Source organism: Canis lupus, chromosome 2, assembly GCF_048164855.1.
Source record: "Canis lupus baileyi chromosome 2, mCanLup2.hap1, whole genome shotgun sequence".
Lineage (NCBI taxonomy): Eukaryota > Metazoa > Chordata > Mammalia > Carnivora > Canidae > Canis > Canis lupus.
This window is the reverse complement of record NC_132839.1, coordinates 34,395,936-34,415,038: the sequence shown is the minus strand read 5'-3', so window position 1 is coordinate 34,415,038 and position 19,103 is coordinate 34,395,936. Positions and strand designations below refer to the sequence as shown.

The 19,103-nt window shown below is 35.7% G+C and overlaps 1 protein-coding gene across 3 annotated transcripts in view; it reads left to right on the top strand.

Annotated features, from left to right (window-relative positions):
• Positions 1-19,103, top strand: part of GABRG3 (gamma-aminobutyric acid type A receptor subunit gamma3) — a 694,245-nt gene that overhangs the window by 667,750 nt on the left and 7,392 nt on the right. For all 3 annotated transcript variants that reach the window (XM_072795383.1, XM_072795397.1, XM_072795390.1), the window contains 3 exons: positions 12,344-12,496; positions 16,800-16,996; positions 17,288-17,347. In XM_072795383.1, the coding sequence (XP_072651484.1) occupies positions 12,344-12,496; positions 16,800-16,996; positions 17,288-17,347 (410 nt within the window). The remainder of the gene's footprint in view (positions 1-12,343; positions 12,497-16,799; positions 16,997-17,287; positions 17,348-19,103) is intronic.

Below are 19,103 nucleotides of genomic sequence, written 5' to 3'. Positions count from 1 at the left end.
TGAATTTGTATAGAACCACAAAAGACCCCAAATAGCCAAAGCAATCTTGGAGGGGAAAAAAAAAATGGCAAAGCTGGAGGCATTACAGTTCCAGACTTCAAGTTATATTACAATGCTGTAGTAATCAACAGTATGGTGCTGGCACAAAAATAGACACATGGATCAAAGCAACAGACTAGAAAGTTCAGAAACAAACCACCCTTATATGGTCAATTAATCCTTAACAAAGGAAATGATAATCTGCAATCAAAGAAAGTCTCTTCAACAAATGCTGTTGGGAAAACTGGAGAGCTACATGCAAAAGAGTAAAACTGGACCACTTTCTTACACTATACACAAAAAATAAACTCAAAATTGATTGGGGACCTACATGTGAGACCTGAAACCAGAAAAATCTTTGAAGAAAGCGCAGTCATTTTTCTAACATTGAATGGAGCAACTTTTTTCTAAATGTGCCTCCTGAGGCAAAGGAAACAAAAGCAAAAATAAACTATTGGGACCACATCAATGTAAAAAGCTTCTGCACAGCAAAGGAAACAACCCAGAAAACTAAAAAGCAACGTACTTAATGAGAGAATATATTTGCAAATGACATATCTGATAAAGGATTAGTATCCAAAATATATCAAAAACTTATACACCTCAACACAAAAAAACTAAATAATCCAATTAAATGAGCAGATTACCTGAACAAACATTTCTCCAAAAAGACATCCAGAGGGCCAACAGACACATGAAATGATGCTCAACATCACTCATGGTCAGGGAAATGCACATCAAAACCACAATGAGATATCATCTCACACCTGTGGGAATGGCTAAAATCAAAACTCAAGGAACAAGTGCTAAGGAGGATGGGATGTGGAGAAAAAGAAAAGGTCTTGTACTATTGGTGGGAATGTAAACTACACCTGAAACTAACATAACACCATATATTAACTACATGAAATTAAAATAAAAAATTTTTAAATGTTATGATGAAAGAAAAAGAAAAAATTAAAACAAAAATGTATGCTCAAGATGACACCTGTTCTATCAATATATTACTAGAGGTACTTGAAAGTATAAAGTTAAGATGTTATACATAGAAAACCCAAAAGACAGAACTCCATGGGTATTATTATTAAAATCAATAAGATTTTAAAGGTAGTTAGATATAAGATCCATATTAAATTTCATTTCTCTATGCCAGAATATAAGGTTTTAAAATGTAATTTAAGTAGAAACATAATTTATATTTAAATGTCAGGGACACCTGGGTGGCTTAGTCGCTTAAGCTTCTGCCCTCAGCTCAGATCATGGTCTCAGAGTCCTGGGATCAAGCCTTCCATTGGGATCCCTGCTCCACAGGGAGTCTGATTCTCCCTCCTCTTCTGTGCATCCCCCACCACCACCACTAGTGCTCTCTCTCTGTCACTAATAAAGTCTTTTTAAAAATGTCATTGTCCAAAAAAACAGAATATATATCCATCAAAAATTAAATTTAACACAAGACATGCCAAAACTGTATGGAAGAAATTCAATATCTCATTGAAGGATATTCAAATGGAAATAAGTAATACTTTATGAGGGTTACAGCTTTGCTTTGCTAAGAGCTCTACTTCCAGGTAGCCACCTTGAACTATGAATAAATGAAGATACATTGGCTTATTGATTTACTACAATAAAAACACCAAACATATTTATTAAGGAACTTTACAAACTGACTGTACAATTTATATAGAAACACAAAGACCCAAGGCTAGCCTTGGTATGCTTAGAGAAGAATACTAAGGTTGAGGATCTTTCTACTAATAATCAATGCTATTGTATTATTTTTCTATCTCTTTTTTCCAGTTTTATTGAAATATTATTAACATATAATGTATGTTTAAGGTGTACAACATTTTGATTTGATACATGTATATATATTGCAAAATTATGGCCACAACACGATGCGTTAACATTTCTGTCATCTTGCATATTTACCTCTTTTGTGGTAATAACATTAAAGATTTACTTTATTAGCACCTTTCAAGTACAGTAGGGTAACTATAGTGACTATGTTGTATATTAGATCCCTACAATATACAATATTCCTATAACTGGAAGACTGGAAGGTTTTTTTTAAGATTCTACTTATTTATTCATTCATGAGAAACAGAGACAGACAGAGAGAGAGAGAGAGAGAGAGAGAGAGAGAGAGGCAGAGACACAGGCAGAGGGAAAAGCAGGCTCCATGCAGGGAGCCTGACGTGGGACTCGATCCTAGGTCTCCAGGATCACGCCCTGGGCTGAAGGCGGCACTAAACTGCTGAGCCACGGGGGCTGCCCTAACTGGAAGTTTTTAGCTTTTGATTAACATCTCCCCATTTCCCCCATCTTCCCCTCCCCTGCCCCTGGCAACCACAATTCTACTCTGTTTCTATGAGTTTAACATTTTTATATTCCACCTATAAATGAGATCATAAAGTATTTTTCTTCTTTGTCTGATTTATTTCATTTTGATAATGCACTCAAATTCCATCTATGCGGATCCCTGGGTGGCGCAGCGGTTTGGCGCCTGCCTTTGGCCCAGGGCGCGATCCTGGAGACGCGGGATCGAATCCCACATCGGGCTCCCGATGCATGGAGCCTGCTTCTCTCTCTGCCTGTGTCTCTGCCCCTCTCTCTCTCTCTCTCTGTGTGACTATCATAAAATAAATAAAAATAAAAAAAAAATTCCATCTATGCTGTTTATTGGAGATGGCGGAATCTCCTTTCTCATGCCTGGAAAGAATTCAATTTTACATATGTAAATATCACTTCTTCTTTTATCCATTCATATATAGATGAACACTTAGGTTGTTCCCATACCGTGGCTGTCATAAATAATGGTGCAATGAACATGGGACGCAGATATTTCTTTGGATATATATCCAGAAGTGAGATTGCTAGATTATATGGTATTTTTATTTTTAATTTTTTGAGGATCCTCCATACTGTTTTCCATAGTGGCTTCACCAATTTATATTTCTACCAAAAGTGCATAAGGGTTCTTTGTTCCACATCCTCTTCAGTACTTGTTATTTTTTGTCATGTTAATATCAGCTGTTCTAAGAAGTATAGGGTGATATCTTATTATTTGCATTTCCCTGATATTAGAGATGCTGAACACTTTTTCATGTATCTGTAGGCCATTTGTATGTCTTCTTTGGGAAAATGTCTATTTTGGTTTTCAGCCCATTTTTAGTCAAATTTATTTTCTGTTGAGTTGTATGATTTCCTTATATATTTTGTATATTAACTTGTTATCAAACATGGGTTTGCAACTATTTTCTTCTATTCCATTGGTTGTCATTACATTTTGTTATTTCTTTTGCTATGCAGAAGTTTTTTAGTTTAATACAGTCCCACTTGTTTAATTTTGCTTTTGTTGTTTGTGCTTTTGGTATCATAGCCAAAAAAAAAAGTTGCTGATAAGGAACTTATCATAATGATATGATAATGAACTGCCAATGTTAAGGAATTTTTCTCCTATGTTTTCTTCTAGGACTTTTACATTCTAAAGGACTGACATGAAATCTTTGAGCCATTTTGAGTTAAATTTTGCAAATGGTATAAGATAGGGGATCGTGATTATCCAGTTTTCCAATTTATTGAAGGGATTATTTCACCTATTGAATATTTTTTACTTCTTTGTCAAATATTAGTTGACCATATATGTGGAGGTTTGTTTCTGGGCTCTCATTCTGTTCCATTTGTATATGTGTCTATTTTAATGCCAGTACTATACCGTTTTGATTACTGTAGCTTTGTAGTATAGTTTGAAATCAGGAAGTATGATGCCTCCACCTTTGTTCTTCCTCAGAATTGCTTTGGCTATTTAGGGCCTTTTGTGGCTTTATCTGTATGTTAGGATTTTCTTTTCTGTTTCTGTGAAAAATGCCATTGGAATTTTGGTAGGGATGGTATTGAACTATAGATAGCTTTGGATAACATGAATATTTTAACAATATTAATCTTTTAAAATCCATGACACTGAAAATATTTACATATATTTGTCTCTTCAATTTCCTCCATCAATATCTCATTGTTTTTAGTGTACAGATCTTTTATCTTCTTGGTTAAATTTACTTATAAGTATTTTATTATTTTTGATGCTATTATAAGTGGGATTATTTTCTTTATTTCTTCTTAAGATATTTTATTGTTAGTATATGTAAATGCAGCTGATTTCCGAGTGTTGATTTTGTATCCTGCAACTTAACTGAATTCATTTTTCAGCTCTAATAATTTCTTGGTAGAACCTTTAGGATTTCTTACATATAAGATTATATTACCTTGCAAACAGACAATTTTAATTCTTTCTTTACAATTTATGTGCTTGTTATTTCTTTTTCTTACCTAACTGCCCTGGCTAGGATTTCCTACTATGTTGAATAGGAATGGTGAGAGTGGACACCCTTGTTTTGCTCCTACTCTTAAAGGAAAGTTTTCAACCTTTTACTATTGGGTATAATGGTAGCTTTTCTCCTATGATATATGGCCTTTTTTATGTTGAAGTGCATTCTTTCTATAACCAATTTTTTTGAGAATTTTTATTATTAAAGGATGTTGCATTTTGTCAAATGCTTTTTCTGCATCTATTGAGATGATTGTGATTTTTACCTTTTATTCTGTTAACAATGTGTATCACATTTACTGATAGCATATGTTGAAGATTTTATTTGAAAGAAAGTTAACAAGAGAGAGCATGACCAGGGGATGAAGAGAGGGAGATGTAGGCTCCCCACTGAGCAGGGAGCCTGACTTGGAGCTTGATCCCAGAATCCTGAGATCATGACCTGAGCTGAAACTGATTTGCATATGTTGAACCATCCTTGCATCTCAGGCATAAATCCCAATTGATCATGATGTATTACTATTTTAATTTGTGTTAAATTTGTTCTCTTATTTTGTTGAGAATGTTTGCACTTCTACACATTAGGAATATAAGCCCATAGTTTTCTCGCTGTCCCCTTAATCCAGCTTTAGAATCATAGCAATGCTGGTCTTCTTTCAGCATTTCTTTTAAGGCAAATCTAGTGGTGATGAACTCCAGCAAGTTTTGTTTGTTTGAGAAGCCTTGGGCAGCTCCGGTGGCGCGACGGTTTAGCGCCACCTGCAGCCCAGGGCGTGATCCTGGAGACCTGGGATCGAGTCGCACATCAGGCTCCTGCATGGAGCCTGCTTCTCCCTCTGCCTGTGTCTCTGCCTCTCTCTCTCTCTCTCTGTGTGTGTGTGTGTATCTCTCATGAATAAATAAATAAAAATCTTTTTAAAAAAGTCTTTACCTTTCTGTAGGACAACTTGCAAGGTAAAGTTTTTTTTTTTTTTGGGGGGGGGGGTTTTTTGTTTTTTGTTTTTTGTTTTTTGGTAAAGTATTCTTGATTAGAAGTTTTTTTTTTTTCTGCTTCAGAACTTTGGACACATCATTCCACTTTCTCTGGGCCTGCAAGGTTTCTGCTGAGAATTTTGCTGATAGCTTCATTGGGGTTCCCTTGTATGAGAAAATTTTTCTTTTCTTTTTCTGCTGTTAATGTTCTCTTTTATTTTAGTCAGTTTTATTACACATGTATTTTGGTGAAATTATTTTAGATTGAAATGTTGGGATTACCTATCAGCTTTCTGATCTTGGGTGTCCAAATCTTTCTCCAGATTTAGGAAGTTTCAGTCATCCAGTATCTATTTAATATTTTTCATCCCCAGGAAAACTTTATTTCCTTCTAGGACTCCAATACTTGGCAAATTGTTTCTATTAATAATATTCTATAGATCACATAGCTTTTCTTCACTATGTTTTATTCTTTTTCCCTTTTTTACCGAATAATTTCAAAGATCCTGTTCTTCTACTTCATAGATTCTCTCTTCTGATTTTTCAGATGCTTTTTTTCTGATTTTTGTAGATGCTTTCTATTGCATTTTTTTCCACCTCATTAATTGTATCCTTCAGCTACAGAATTTCTATTTGCTTCGTTTTCTGTGATTTCTATATCTTTGTTAAACTTCTCGTTTTTTGTGTGTCTTGTTTTCCTGATTTTATTAAATTACCTTTCTGTTTTTTCATAGTTCAGTGAGCTTCCTTAAAATAGTTACCTTGAATTCTTTATTGGGTAAATCACAGATCTCTGTATTTGGAGTTGGTTATTAGAAAATTATCATGATCCTTGTTGGGGACAGGTTTCCTTAATTTTTTATATTCCTTAAAGTCTTGCATTGCTGTCTTTGCATTTGAAGTAGCAGTCACTTCCTCCAGTCTTTGCATACTGACTTTGGGAAATAAATACCTTTCATCAGCCTCCTAGGTATTCTGAGTCTTTCTCATACTTTTTTCCATGAGTATGCCTGCTCCCTGTTGTGACATAATATTTTGACTTATATGCCTTCTCTCAATCCTGAAAAGCCATAGTAGGTACTAACAGCCTCTCTTTTGTTGTCCCTAATGCTTTGCTGAGTACTCTAGCTTGTAGTTTCTCCCAGGCCTACAGATTTGGGCCAGCTTTCCACCTGTGCTCACTTGCCATCTACTAAAGCTTGTTCTTACTACCACTGAGAATGCACATAGGAAGCTAGCCACTGTTAGGGGAAGGAATGACACACAGAGCAGTAGAAGCACCTGTGGGCCAGTTAGGGCGGTCCATAGGTGAGGTTTCCCCAGCAACTTGCAGCAGACTTCCTGATGGAGTCCATGAGACTGTTAGTAAGATCTGTTTCCCTTTATTATGTTCCATTCCAAGCCCTGGTTGCTATTCTCTCAGTGCTCACCACCCTCTAGGCCTGCAACTCAGGACTCAGCACTCCGTGTGAGAGGAGAGAGAAATGGGCCTCATAAGCAACATCCCACACAGCTGGGGAAGCCAGACACTCACTTTCTCACTTTCCTCTGTAGGAGAAATCACAGACCAAGAAGAGCTCTCTTGGCACTGAGCTGTGCTGCCTTGGGGAATGTGTATGGCTAAAGACAAACTGTTCCTCTTCAATGTGTCCAGTCTCCAATTTTTTTGCTCTGGTGGGGAGCTTTAACATCTCCACTGACTCCTGGACTTCCACAAAGGTTCTCTCATCTGTGGGTGAATGTCTAAATCCATGTTCTTCAGAGATTCCCTGGTAGTGACCAAGAAGGCTGGATCTGGTTCATGAGCCATTTCATGGTTCATAACTGGGATTGAGTTCTGTATGCCTATTACCCAACAAACAGTAGGTGTGACTTTTCACGAGTCCCTTGGCATATGGTGCTATCAACATAACCAATGACGAGTAGGGCTATAGATGAGTCCTCAGGCAAACAGAGCTGTTTTTAGTTTTGATGAGTCAGTTACTTCAGTAAAAGTCTGCTTTCTCAAAATGGCTGTCTTCATTCTTGAATAGCCCCAGGATTTCATATCCTCCTACCTGGATCCCACAGCTCCCACAAAGGCACAAAGATGGATGGATGCCAATTTAGTGTTATTGTCGGGGGGGTGGGATATGTTCGAGAGACGTCCTGTTTGGCCATTTTGTTGATGTCATTTTCCCTTAATTTTTCATTTCTGTGTAACAGATTACCACAAATTTAGTGACTTAAAACAAAACACCTATATAACTCAATAGTTTCTGTGAGTAAAAAGCATGGATTTGGCTTATCTGGGTCCTCTGTTTAGGCTGTCTTAAGGCTGCAATTGGGGCATTAGCTGAGCTTCATTCTAATATGGAGGGTTGACTAAGGAAGAATCTACTTCTAAATTCATTACATTGTTCACAGAATTTTATTATTTGTAGCTGTAGAGCTAATGTTGGCTTAATTCTTTAAGACCAGAAGGAGAATCTCTTTTCATGGAAGTCCTAAGTCCTTTAAGGGGTTTTCACATGAGTCAGATCCACCCATAATGATCTCTCTTTAGCTTAAAAACAACAGATCTCAAAATCCATTCACCTTTCCTCTATAAAATAATCTGATCAAGGAGGTGACAAGTTACATTCTATTTGTTAAAACAAAATCACAGGTTCTTCTTACACTCAAGGTGAGACAATTGTACAAGTGTGTGATTAATTTGGGGTCCTTTTCAGATGTGTCTCCCAGTTTTAATAATTAATATAATATGGTAGTTGTGCAGGAATCAATATGTAGAAATAGATCCATACATATATGGATATGTGACTAAAACAGATCCATACTTACATGGACATGTGAGGTAGCATTGTGGATGATTGAGGGTGCAATGAATGATGCTATGACAACTGGTCATGGAATTTAAGAAGTTTAATTTGAAGAAGAATCAAAACCTATAAAAATAAAACAAAACTCATAGACAAAACAATACAATATTTTTATGACCTTAGGTTAGGAAACAGATTCTCAGCAGCATTAGCAATAACATAAAAGGTTCATAGACTTAATTCCTTAAAATGGAGAATTTAATTTCATGAGTGGATGTCATAAACAAAAGAAAAAGACAATTTTTCCCATGGCAAACTTTTTTGTACTGAACATTGCTTGCTAATTACCAGGCCTTGGCTGGTTTTTGAAGGGTATTAACTTAGGATATTTTGAAGGGAGACCAAGGGAAGATACCTCTGTGAAGGTGTGAGAAGACATGGTCATCAGAAAGGGAGCAAGTCTGGAGACTTAACAATGATGTTTAAAAGAGAGTCAAAGGAAGGTTTGGGTGCCTAAGCTGTAATAAATAAACAAGGTTATCTATGACATGGAATATATGATGATTTATAATAGTTCTGTCTGGAAACAATGCTGGGGTGAATTAAGAAGATGTGGCTGGCTAGTCTTTAGCCTTGAGGGAACTTTCTGTATTTTATTAATCTTTGTACTTCTAACTTCATGAAACACCATATTAGCTTAATAAATTTTTATTTCATAAATCTGTGCCATCATGCTAAAAAGTAGTAAATACAAATGCTCTTCCAAAAACTCTTCAGTACTTTCACATATTTTTTCTTACATTGGCTCAGGAAACACACATACACAGACACAGACACACACACACACACACACAAATAAGCTATTGGCAAAGAGCAACTTGTTCTTATAATTCCACATGACTTTTTTTTTTTAACCTTGATAGATCAAAGAGAAACTTCTCAGTCCTTTCCCAACTGTTTCTGTTCCATATTTCCCCCAGGAAATGGCCATCAGGCACATTCCAGGGTGGACTCTGGAGACCTCTATGAGTTCTAGATCCCTATTATGTGGCTTTAAGAGTCAATCAAAAACCCAGATACCTTTGGTTTGAGCAGAAATGATCACAGAAAATCAAAATCATTCTGGTCCAGGTCTTGAATTACATTAAGAAAGCTGCACATTAATAAGGGTGAATAGCTAAAACATCATAGAGAGGGGGGCAAAAAGCTTCTAGGGAACATGAAGCAAGAGCTGAGACTTCACACCCAAGTTGGAGCAGACTGGGCCCGTGGGGGTGTGTGAGTGTCTGTGTGTGTGAATGCAGATGTGTGGGTTTATGTACACTTGCAGAAGGGGAACAGATAGAAGGAACTACATTTTTCTTCAGTCAAGAGCCCTAAAACTAACGGCAAATATAATTTAGACATATGGTTGGCCTGTCTGAAGAACTTTTCAGCCACATGTTTTCATATGTAGGGAAGGACTTTTGCCTCTTTTGAGAAGGGCTTTTATCTCCTCTCCTCTTTTACCCCAGGCCTACACAAATTAAGTGTATACAGAAACATGTGATGCATCTGGACATTAGGACCCCCCTGGCCTCTTCCTTCCAATTTAAGATGAGTGGCACATTGGCTATGTGTTGGTCTTCTTGTGTGGGGCAATGGGCTAGAACCCACAATTCACCCTGCCACTACTTCCTCAGGTATTTGTACCCTATAAAAGCTGGAAAACTAGAACCACAGGGCTCTCTGGAACTGCTTCTTAGGATGTGTCCCAAAACCTCACATAGAACAAACCGAGATATAGAATCAGGCCCCAGAATGTGGCCCTGACAGTTCATTTGATTTTCATACCTGATAATGGGATGTTCAGCAGATCTCTGAGTTAGGTAAATGTATATGTTGAGCACAGATATAGAGAGTCCATTTACTTCAAGTTGAGGGAAAGCAGATTTGCTAAAATGAATTGTGGGTCTTCTCTGAAATTGTCCCTCTCTATCTTTCTCAGAAACCTACAATTGTAGCAGAGAAAATTATTCAACTCTGGATATTGCATCAATGTTGTGCTAATAACTGATCTGTTATGTTTTGTTTTTCTGTCTACTGTTTGTTTTCTGCTTAGCTTTTAACTGAAATTTTATGTAAAAAATAATAGGCATTTAAATATTGCACATAATTTAATAATATTTCCCCAGGAAATGATGTAATGGCATTCATATTAGAAAAATATCTTTCTGTCCTTTGATTGCTTCAGGTTAATCATTCTGATTTCTTTGTACTGAAATGCTAATTTGATTAAAATTTTAAGCATTTCTTAGAAAATGATCTCAATATTGATGTTCCATCAATTGTCCTGAATATTGCTACAAAAGAACACCACAAAAAAAATCTAATTATTGAAAGGCAGTTTTCATATGGGCTTAATATAGTCACCCTGTCAATCTTTTTAAGTAAAAAATGGGATTTAATTATGATCTTTTCATTAAACAGACACTAATTCATTGCTTATAATTATTGCTAAAGAAGAGAGATACATTATCTATAACTCAACCAGTTTATTAGTCTTAAAAATATATTAACGATTATAGAAATGAATTAATAATAATTCTTGGGAGGGGCTCAATGAGGACTTCCTGGTGAACTAAGTGATTTCTAAGCTGAGATTCAAAGGTGAGTGGAACTATTGGAATGCAGGAGAAAGAAGAAGAGCACCCTAGGCAGATGAAAAGATTTATTGGTCCATGGGGAAGGATCTGGGTATGTCTGAGGACCTACGGAGATTCTGATGTCCAGAGTCCGAAGACTACAGGGAAGGGGCATTGCATGCAGAATGGTATAAGCCATAATAAAGTCATGACAATTATAAGAGGGTAGCAAGATGCTGGTAAAGGATTATAAGAGGAGATATATATTGATATTTGTGTTTTAGAATGATCCTTTTGATAGTAGGACATAGAATGGTCAGGAGTGGTGGAAAAGGACTAGTTGTCAGGAGATAGGTGGGGAGCTTGATAGAATCTGGCACTTGTGGGGAAAGGAATTGAGAGCAATGCAGGAATTGAAGAAGGGAAAAAGGAGTCACAGGTGGCTTCTGGATTTCTGCCTTGAAGAGAGAGAAAGTCTCTGGTGAGAGAAGAGCAGGCATTGGTGTGGAGGGAGATGATCATTCAAATCAGAATCTAGTGAATTTCTGATGCCAAAAAGGCTGAAGCCAGCATATTGAAGAGTGAAGGTCAAATGGGAAGAGGCAGACAAATATGCTCTCAGCAGAAAGTTGCCTAGAAAGGACTCAAATAGAGATGATTCTGGAATAAAATAATGTATTAAGCATTCACCCTCTCTTAATACCTCAGAGAATATTATGGCATTTCTAGTAACAACTATTTTGCTCCCAACTCTTTTATGGTATGGCTTTGCTGTAGTAGAAGGAAGCAGAATGTCATAAAATTATTTCTTCTGTTTGTTTTCCGGGTTGGCACAGCCTAACTTCTGGAGTCATGAAAGGATAAGATCAACATAAAAATATCAAATAAAACAAAATACAACGTTGCTAAGCTAAAATCATGCTATAAAAATAGAAATATAAAATTGTTACACAAATTTTGGTATAAAAGTTTATGTATAGCTCTGTTACTAGTGAAAAAACAAAATGACTATGGATCTGCTTGAGGGTGGATTATGTTATATTACCCTTGTTTTTAAACATTCAACATTCAGATGAACTCAAGCAATGATAGCACGTTGAGTAATGGTCTGTCCCAGATGAAATGTGCATGTCTGTCTCCTCTATCAATTCATATGTTTGTGTGTTTTCCAGTGACTAGTAAAATGTCTTGCACAGCCATGGATAAAATAAAGTTTATAAAAATTAAGTTTAAAAACACCAGCATTGGGCAGCCCCGGTGGCTTAGCGGTTTAGCTCCTTCTTCCGCCCAGGGCGTGATCCAGAAGACCTGGATTGAGTCCCACATCAGGCTCCCTGCATGAAGCCTGCTTCTCCCTCTTCCTGCTTCTCTCTCTCTCTCTCTCTCTCTCTAATAAATAAATAAATAATCTTTAAAAAAAACAGCATTTTGACTTTTTTCACAATTTGATGCATTGTAGTTGTATATTTTTATCCAAGTCATACAATTAACAAAATTATTTCCCTGAATTATTTTTAATAATAAAATAAATAATCAAACTTAAACAAAGAAAGTCGTTTACTTTTGATAATATTTTATTACAGGTGATTATGTTGTCATGACTATATATTTTGAATTGAGTAGAAGAATGGGATACTTCACTATTCAAACATATATTCCCTGTATACTGACCGTGGTTTTATCCTGGGTGTCATTTTGGATCAAAAAAGATGCTACGCCTGCAAGAACAGCATTAGGTGAGTTTTAAAAAAAAAATAAAAAAAATATCTTTCACCATTTTATTTACTAATACAGAACTATTCACAAAAATACTTCCAGTGAGAGAGACAGTTCATATGTAATTGATCTAATTTGAGGGCTTCTTAAACTGTGCTTAAATTATTTCAAGTAGGCAAGTCAGACTCTTCTTTCTGACAATGGAATTCCAAGTATGCCACTTAAAATAAGTTGGGGTTAAGGATGCAGAACACATCAATTACATCATCTGATCCTATGCTCTAAGGATGATGTCATCATAAAAAAATGTAGTCACACCCTGAGAATCTGTCACACTGAAAAGCCTCATTAGTGTAAAGAGACACAACTTTTCACACATTTTTGAGAATTGAAGACAATATCAGTAAAATAGTCTCTCAACAAAAGTTCTGATTGTTTAACAATCTTATAAAGTTATAATCTACACAATAAAGCTCAGTATCTTTTTTTAAGCTCAGGATCTTTTCATTAATTTTTCTCTGACCCTCAAAGTCCTCTTAATAAAAGATTAAATTTCAGTGGTTTTAGAATTGTGTATGTAACATTTTTAGATCAGTTTTTCTTTATGATAAGAATGTTACCTAATTTCCAATATTTTGATTTGTGAACAAAGGTAATATACAAGACTGAATATAGAGGTTGTTTGCCCAGACAAATGTCTTTCAGGAAAGAGGGAGCTCCCTCAATTTCAAAATCCTTGCAAAGTTTCTCATATTACCTTGTGTTTTCTCTGCATTTATTACTTTATTCTTTTTTTAAGATTTTATTAATTTATTCGTGAGAGACACTGAGAGAGAGACAGAGACAGAGACAGAGACAGAGACACAGGCAGAAAGGAAAGCAGGCTCCATGAAGGGAGCCTGATATGGGATTCAATCCAGGATCATGCCCTGGGCCAAAGGCAGGCGCTAAACCACTGAGCCACCCAGGGATCCCTATTCTTTTTTTAAAAACAAAGTACTTTTTGAGCAAGATAAACTAGCTTGCACTATCCTCCCAGTGTTTGTTTTGCATGCTTATAAAAAATACATAATAGGGGATCCCTGGGTGGCGCAGCGGTTTGGCGCCTGCCTTTGGCCCAGGGCGCGATCCTGGAGACCCGGGATCGAATCCCACATCGGGCTCCCGGTGCATGGAGCCTGGTTCTCCCTCTGCCTGTGTCTCTGCCTCTCTCTCTCTCTGTGACTATCATAAATAAATAAAAAATTTAAAAAAAAAATACATAATAGAATTGGGAAATAATCCAGCAAAGTTACAACACAAATTTAGTAACTGTTCTTGGGGTTATGACCTTACAATTACAAATGCTGGGTGTCATAGTGAGCGTGACTTGAAAAATCAGCTTCTAAACAATATAATATGTAGTAATGGTTGCATAACTTGAAGCTATGAAGGTCCTGTCAAAGAGTCACCATGGTGGCATTAAGGAGATAGAGATACTGGAAATATATAAACCTGGAAAATAAAAGATTTACAGTTGAGAAGAGAGAAATGTCATGAACACCAGAATATTTAGCTGAGACACCAGAAAGCCTGTGCTTAGGACTGAAGGGGTACTCCAGACCACCTCTAAATAAAGCTTAAACCAAGCTATTATAGGAAATTAACTATCTGTCATAAGAAAGCATTTAACATGTTTTTAAAAAGGATAACATACTTAATAATCTTTGTAATGTATCATCCACAATATTAAGTATGCAATAAAAATTACTAGACATTCTTAGAAGTAGGAAAATGTGACCCATGATATAGAAAAAAAAGTCAATATAAAAAGACAAATCTGGTGTTGAATCAGTAGACACGAGCTTTAAAGCAGCTATTATAACAATGTTAAAGAACTTACAGGAAAATATAATGTTAATGAATGAACAGATGGATAATCTGAGCAGGTAAAGTATATTAAAACGTAAACTCTAGAATGAAATGTATAATAGTTGAACTGAAAAATTCACTAACTGGCCTTAAGAGTAGACTGAAGATAGCAGAATAAAAGGTCATGCATAATTGAAGACCAACATATAAAATTTACCTAATCTAAAGAAGAGAGGTATAAAAAGATTTTTAAAAATGAACAAAGCCTCAATGATCTGTAGGACAATATGAAGATGTATTACTATAACTGGGATTTCAGAATGGGAAATGAAAATGAATGAGATAAAAATTTTTGGAGAAATGAGGTTTTAACCTCATTGGGTTTTTAATTTAATTTTTAGGGCAGCCCTGGTGGCACAGTGGTTTAGCGCTGCCTGCAGCCAGATGTGATCCTGGAGACCCGGGATTGAGTCCCACTTCAGGCTTCCTGTATGGAGCCTGCTTCTCCCTCTGCCTGTGTCTCTGCCCCTCTCTCCCTCTGTCTCTATGAATAAATAAAATGTTTAAAAAAATTAAATTTTTAAATCCCTAAATTTTGTGGAAAAAAAATTCTGTAGACATGATACGATCACATTTTTTAATCTTATTTTATTTAAATTGAATCAATTAACATATAGTATATCATTACTTTCAGATATAGAGTTCAGCTATTCATCAATTGCATATAACACACAGTGCTCATTACATCATGTGCCCTCCTTAATGCCCATAACCCAAGGTCACCTCATTTTTTAAAAGTTAAATTAGATGTTTATTGAAAAATCTTTATTTTTATAAAAACACACTTGCCATCAGTGTAAACTTTTCAAGTTTACACAGCATTTTTACATAAAGCATCACAACTTTCCCACCTACACTAAAGAGAGCCTGGCATTCTGTTTTTACTGTACTGATCAAAGAAACAGATTCAAAGAAAGTAGGTGACTTTACATGACCAAATGCTGAGAAGGCCCAGAGAAACGCTGAGGGCATTGACTTCTGAGTCAATATCCTTTTATGCATGGCTGAGCTGTCCACTCTGTGCTATTATGCTCATTCTCCAACTGGCTCTGGCTAACTTCCCTGAGGAGGAACAAAGAAGCATTAAACAGGAGCTGTGATCCTCAGAAAGGAGGGAACTAATGTGCATTTATCTATCATGCTTACCCAATCACAGGGTGATACTGCCAGGTGGATATTTTATAGTATTCTTATCCAAGAACAGAGGTAGTAAGTGTTAATGTGCATATTCCTATGATTCCAGGATCCATGTCACTAGCCTGCCTGTCCAGCACCTCTAGCAGATTCTGATTTTGCAGGAGCTCATCTAGGGGAGAGTTAACCTTAACTCATTTCACATAATAATCATCCAGTTAGTTCATTCTTCTTCATGTTGAGTAGCCTCCATTCCTTTTTTAAATTTTTTTCCTTTTAAACCATCCATCACATATGCATCTGTTTTCTACAGTCTTTGATTAAATCTTTAGTATTGACCCATGTATATGAAATAGTCAAAGTCAAAACAACACTAAGTATTATTAATTAACTAATTAATCAATGAATCAATGCATTCTATGTGAAGCATTCACAGAAATGCCTAAAATGTGCTAGGCACAATGCTTGACAACAAGTAAGCAAAGATGAGCAAGACACAGTTTTTCTTGTAATGATCACACAATTTATTCAGAGAGACAGACATGCAAGGACTATAAAAATATATGCAATTCTCTGTGCTAATGCAGAAAGGAAGCACATAGAAGATAAGGGTAGTGTAGGGACACATGTTATCAACTCTGCCTAAGGAGCCATAAGCAATGGCACCTCATTAAGAATGGTACTTCAGCTGAGTCTCAAAGAAAGGTGGCAGTTTATAAGTTGCAGAAAGAAAAAAAAGGGAATAGTTTATATGGGCTGAAGAACAATGTGAGATGTGGAACAGAGAGACTGTATGGGGGACTGCAAACTTTCTTTTTAAAGATTTTATTTATTCATTCATGAGAGACACAGAGACAGTGGCAGAGACATAGGCAGAGGGAGAAGCAGGCTTCCTGCGGGGAGCCTGATGGGGGACTCAATCCCAGGATCCCAGATCAAACCCTGAGCCAAAGGCAGAGGCTCAACCACTGAGCCATTCAAGCTTCTCTGCAAACTATCTTTATTTTAAAAATATTTAAAAGACAAAATGTGAAATAGTTTGGGAATTTCTGAATAAATTGAAAGGTGTTGACTTAATTCAGGTATTTTAATGTTATTATAAGAACTATGGTAAAAATTGTATGGAAATGTTGTTTGCAAAATTGTATAGACATTAAAATTAAGAATACTATTACTTTTATACAATGTCGAGAAGAATTTACCTAAAAATAAATCACTGTTGGAGTGGAGGAATTTTTTATGGCTCCTTTTACATCTTGATAACTATCCTCTGTACAGGCATCACCACAGTGCTGACCATGACCACACTCAGTACAATTGCTAGGAATTCCTTGCCTCGTGTGTCCTATGTGACTGCCATGGACCTCTTTGTGACTGTTTGCTTCTTATTTGTCTTTGCTGCTCTGATGGAGTATGCCACCCTCAACTACTATTCAAGTTGTAGAAAACCAACTACCACTAAGAAGAAAACTTCGGTGAGTTCCAGTAGCGACGATTTTCTGGAAGAGTAGTGAAAGGATAGTTTGCAATAAATGATCCTTATTCCTAAAGATCTTATACAATATTATGTAAATAGCTAAGTCAACAAGATGTCAAAACAACAAGATAGAGAACTTGAATATATGAATATGACCCTACAGCACCTCTTCACCTTACCTACCAGTGACGTAGATTGATATAATCATACATGAAAAGTTGCTCTTAACTAAGGTGTTTTATGATACAGATTTCCAGTTTTCTAATTATTTTTTCTCTTTTCCTTGTAGTTGTTACATCCAGATTCCTCAAGATGGATTCATGAGCGAATAAGCCTACAAGCCCCCTCTGTATGTATAGCATTGAAGATGCAAATATTTCTGAGCACCCTTACTAAACTGTTTGAATAATAAGTTATTGTTTATGTATGCATGTATTGAAGAACAACGAGTAATGAACATAGTCTCTTCAAAAATGTGTATACTTTTTAAACATCAATTTATAAAATAAAGGGAAAAAATTAATCATAATCCTTCTACCCAAGGATTAGCATATACATACATATTTATATTTTTAACTCAAAAATATGAATAAGTTTTTGTGTTATAAATATTATAGGATTGTTTTAATGATTGCAGTATATGTCATGACTGCTACACAGACAGTCTTGGCTGGATACCGGCTAATCCACACCTTTTCACTTTTATACATATTCTTATCACTGCAGTTTTGCATAAACCTATGACTATATTAACTTAATATAAATTCATAGAAGCAAAATGACTGGGCCAATAGGGTTGCTTGGCTCCATTAGTGTGGAACACACACCTCCCAGAACTCGCCCTGTATTAGGCTTGATAATCAAACAGAAAAAAATGCCTTCTGCAAACTGTTCCCTTAGCATTTCTTTGATTATTGATAAAATCCAATATTTTACACTTGTTTTTTATTTGTATTTCTGTTTTCATGAATTGTTTTTATTCCTTTTAACTTTTATGAAAGTTTTTTATATAACCTTTATAACTTTTTATGTCCTTTAACTTTTTAAAGTATCAATCCTCCAGTTATTTATATTATTTATTATATATATTGTATTTTATATAACCTAAAACTTGTATAGTCACATACAGAATAATTAAGAATATTAATATATTTTTTGTTGTGTATTTTTAAGTTTTATGGCAATGTTGTCACTATCATTTCTTGTACTTTTTTCTACATGCATGGTTTTAAATCTCCTGTTGCCAAATCTATCAGCCTTCCCTTTTGTGATTTCTGCCCCTTGTGTCCCCCCTACTCTCAAAATCATATAACTCTCTCTTGCCTTCTTTTGAGCACAAACTCTGTTGGACACTATGTTCTAAGTGTTTTCATGTATCAATTCATTTTATCTTCACAACAATCCATTCTACTGATGAGAAAACTGAAATATGGAGAAATTAAGCTCTGTAAATATTGGTTAAGGTTAAACAATTTACAATATAGTTATATTTAATTATTAATGCATCTGAATTTTTAGTTTGTGGCTTGAGGTAAGAATCTATCAAAAATTGAGAAATGTTTTTAAATCACTACCTTTTTTATCATTTAACAAAATTTATATATAGCTACTTGTTTCCCTTTATACCTATCAATTCACTAATTACACTGAATGCTTTATGCCTACCCATATGGGGTTTTCTAACTACTGATCGGTAATTTATGTTTAGTGCATTTCAACACATTTTTTTTCAAGGAAACTGCTTTGTTATCTATACTCTGCAAGGGTATCATTTTAGTTCTGACATAAGGTGAGAGGTGAAGCCACTTTTATAGCTGTGGGAAGCCACAGAGAACATACAGATTTGCCAGCAAATGCTTCCAACCAGTAACAGACTGAAAAGTAATGGGAAAGTTTGGGAGTGGGGATGCTGTAACAGAGACAAGTCAAAACAAAGAGAGAGCCTGAGGCCCACAAAGCACATTATCACACAGCCAGTGGGTTGGGAGTGGAAGAATTATTGACACCTTTGGTATAAAAAAGCTACTCCCAAAGGAAAGAATCTTTTTAATATAGAGAAAAAAGAAATTTTCACAAAACTCTAGGAATTGTTTGCTTGTTTTTAA